Below are 2,182 nucleotides of genomic sequence, written 5' to 3'. Positions count from 1 at the left end.
AGGAGAGACATCCCCTCCGGACACTCCGGCTGCAGGGACGCGGCAAGGTCCCTGACATGTGCCGCATGGCTCTTATGTGCTTGTTTCCCCTGTTGTGGGCCCCTCCCTGGGGAAGGTGGTGGATGCTGAGTGCACCCCACGTCCCTGTGGTTCCCTCACGCAAGAGCTGAGGTGCAGACCTCCCCCGTCCATCTGAGGGGGCTCAGGAAAGGCTCCCCGCTGCCAGCAGAGATGGCCCCACCTCGCGTGCTGCTTCTGCCAGCCTGGGGAGCTTTGGTGCCAGGCGAAAGTGGGAGAGCAAACTGCCCCGTGCTCATGCCGACTGCTCCCGGTGCCTCTTTGCAGTGCGCTCCCCCCACGTCCAGGCAGCTCCCCCAGGATGAAGGAGGCAGGCAGGCAGGAGCCGGCTTCTCCAGCCAAACCCACCTCTACACTCCCATCCTCAGACGACTGCCAGAAAGCGCTGCAGGTGCGTGCCTTGCTGTAGCTACCGTGCTGCTGGGGACTCGGCAGAAGCCTCTTTGTGCAGAGAGCCAGCCTGAAAGGACCCCTGGACGTGCGCTCCTTGTCAGCTGTCTGTCACCTCCTTCAGATCTTCCTTGCCCCCTGCATTGTCACAAAACACTTTCTCCTGGCCCAGGGGCTATGGGAGATGCCCAAGTCCTTTCTCGGCTGTTCACAGTGGAGGGCTTTGGTCGCAGCTGTGTTTGCCAGGAGCCTAGAATGACCCCAGAGCCCCCGATGTGTTAGGGGCAAAGCCCTGCCAACCGACCAGCTGAGGCAAGGGGCGGCAACACGGGTCAGACCCGAAGGACACCCGTTCCAGGCGCTGAGACTAATCCTGCCTTCTGCTGCCTTGCCATCCCCTCCAGGAGGTCTGGCAGCTGCCTGCAGAGTGGGAGCAAGTGAGGCCCAAGTGGCAAGAGCAGCTCGAGCAAGCAAAGGCAGAGTGGGCGGCGTGGGGAGCCTGGTCTGCGGGGAAGGACCGACAGCAACCCCAGGTACGGGCAGCGATTGACACCGCTGAGAGCAGCAGCGACCCTCTCCTTCGGGGCACCCAGGGCGGCAGGTCTCCAGAGCGGGGGAGCAGGACAGACATCCGGCTGCAGGGCAGGGGTTTGCCTGCTCAGGCTCGTGAGGGAGAGAGTGGCAGCAGGATGCAAGCGACAAAATCGGCCGTGATAAGAGGCACGCAGTGCTGGGTCTCCCGGCTGCCAGGTCCTGCTGCAGGCTCCTTTCAAGAGGTCCTCTGGGAAACAGCACCTGTGGTTGCCGTCTGCTTTGCTGAGAGCGTCTGCTCCTTGGCAGGCACTCGGCACTGGAGGCACTTGGACTCCCCACCCTCCAGCCCAGCCCAGGAGAAAGGCAGCCAAGGAGAGGTGGAGAAAGGCTCCAACCCCTCTCCCAGCCGAGCAGAAGACAGCAGCAACCTCTAGGCCTGGGGGAAACCTGCATTAGGGAGGAAATAGGCATTTCCTCCTCCCCTTAAGCTTTGAGTGTTGTTCTGTAGAAGGAAGAGAGTTGCCTTATTGCCCCAGGATGGGGTAGGGGAGCCCGGAGGCAGCGGTGCCTGAGCCTGGGACAGGGTTCTCCAGCCTGGAGGCCAAAGCTGTTGGTGGGACTCTTCCCTCCAGCCTCCCGCCTGGTCCCTGCAGGGGGCAGGGGACCCGTGCTGGGGCAGCAAACACTGCTGTAAAGCCTAAAGGTGTCCCCAGGGGCTGCTCCCAGCTCTGCCTGGGAGCTGCTGCTGTCAGATTCACCCACTAGCAAGCAATTCCTGGTCCAGGAGTGACAACTGCAGGGAGGAGAACAAGTCTGGGTGCCTAATATCAAGGTCTCCAACATCAGCTGAGCAGCGTTTATTTTAATGGGTTTTTTGTTCTCCCCAGCAGTTTCCATTGTGCCCCAAAGCCATTTTCTGTCAGAGAAGGTGCAGGCATGTGCATGAGACACAGGTGTTTCTCTGTGTTGTAACTGGGAGCAAAGGCAGCTTTTCTTTTCATTCCAGCTGGAAAGGGAGCACAGAGCGTCAGCCCCAGGGAGGCAGCCCTGCTCCCTCGTCCTGGCTGTGGGTGTGAGCCCGTGCACGCTCCATCTCTGGAGGAAAGGCACTGAAGAAGAGCAGCCTGGGAGGGACCTCCCAGAGCCGGCTGGGGAGAGGGCTGGTCACCCCGCGGCCCAT

At 61.5% G+C, this 2,182-nt stretch overlaps 1 protein-coding gene across 1 annotated transcript; it reads left to right on the top strand.

Annotated features, from left to right (window-relative positions):
• The first annotated feature begins 353 nt into the window (after positions 1–353).
• Positions 354–1,588, top strand: LOC129735678 (uncharacterized). The gene is made up of 2 exons (XM_055705749.1): positions 354–469; positions 873–1,588. The coding sequence occupies exons 1-2, from the start codon at positions 380–382 to the stop codon at positions 1,434–1,436; spliced, it is 654 nt and encodes a 217-aa protein (XP_055561724.1). The 5' UTR covers positions 354–379; the 3' UTR covers positions 1,437–1,588.
• Positions 1,589–2,182: the final 594 nt, after the last annotated feature.

Source organism: Falco cherrug, chromosome 3 (genome assembly GCF_023634085.1).
Source record: "Falco cherrug isolate bFalChe1 chromosome 3, bFalChe1.pri, whole genome shotgun sequence".
NCBI lineage: Eukaryota > Metazoa > Chordata > Aves > Falconiformes > Falconidae > Falco > Falco cherrug.
Note: the sequence above shows the minus strand (reverse complement) of the source record. Positions and strands in the feature narration are given on the sequence as shown.

What these genes read in the sequence shown, in the direction of transcription:
- LOC129735678 (XM_055705749.1), top strand. Translation starts at nt 380, where the DNA reads ATGAAGGAGGCAGGCAGGCAGGAGCCGGCTTCTCCAGCCAAACCCACC. An exon ending in ACTGCCAGAAAGCGCTGCAG is followed by an intron (nt 470 to 872) that starts GTGCGTGCCTTG and finishes CATCCCCTCCAG; the next exon opens with GAGGTCTGGCAGCTGCCTGC.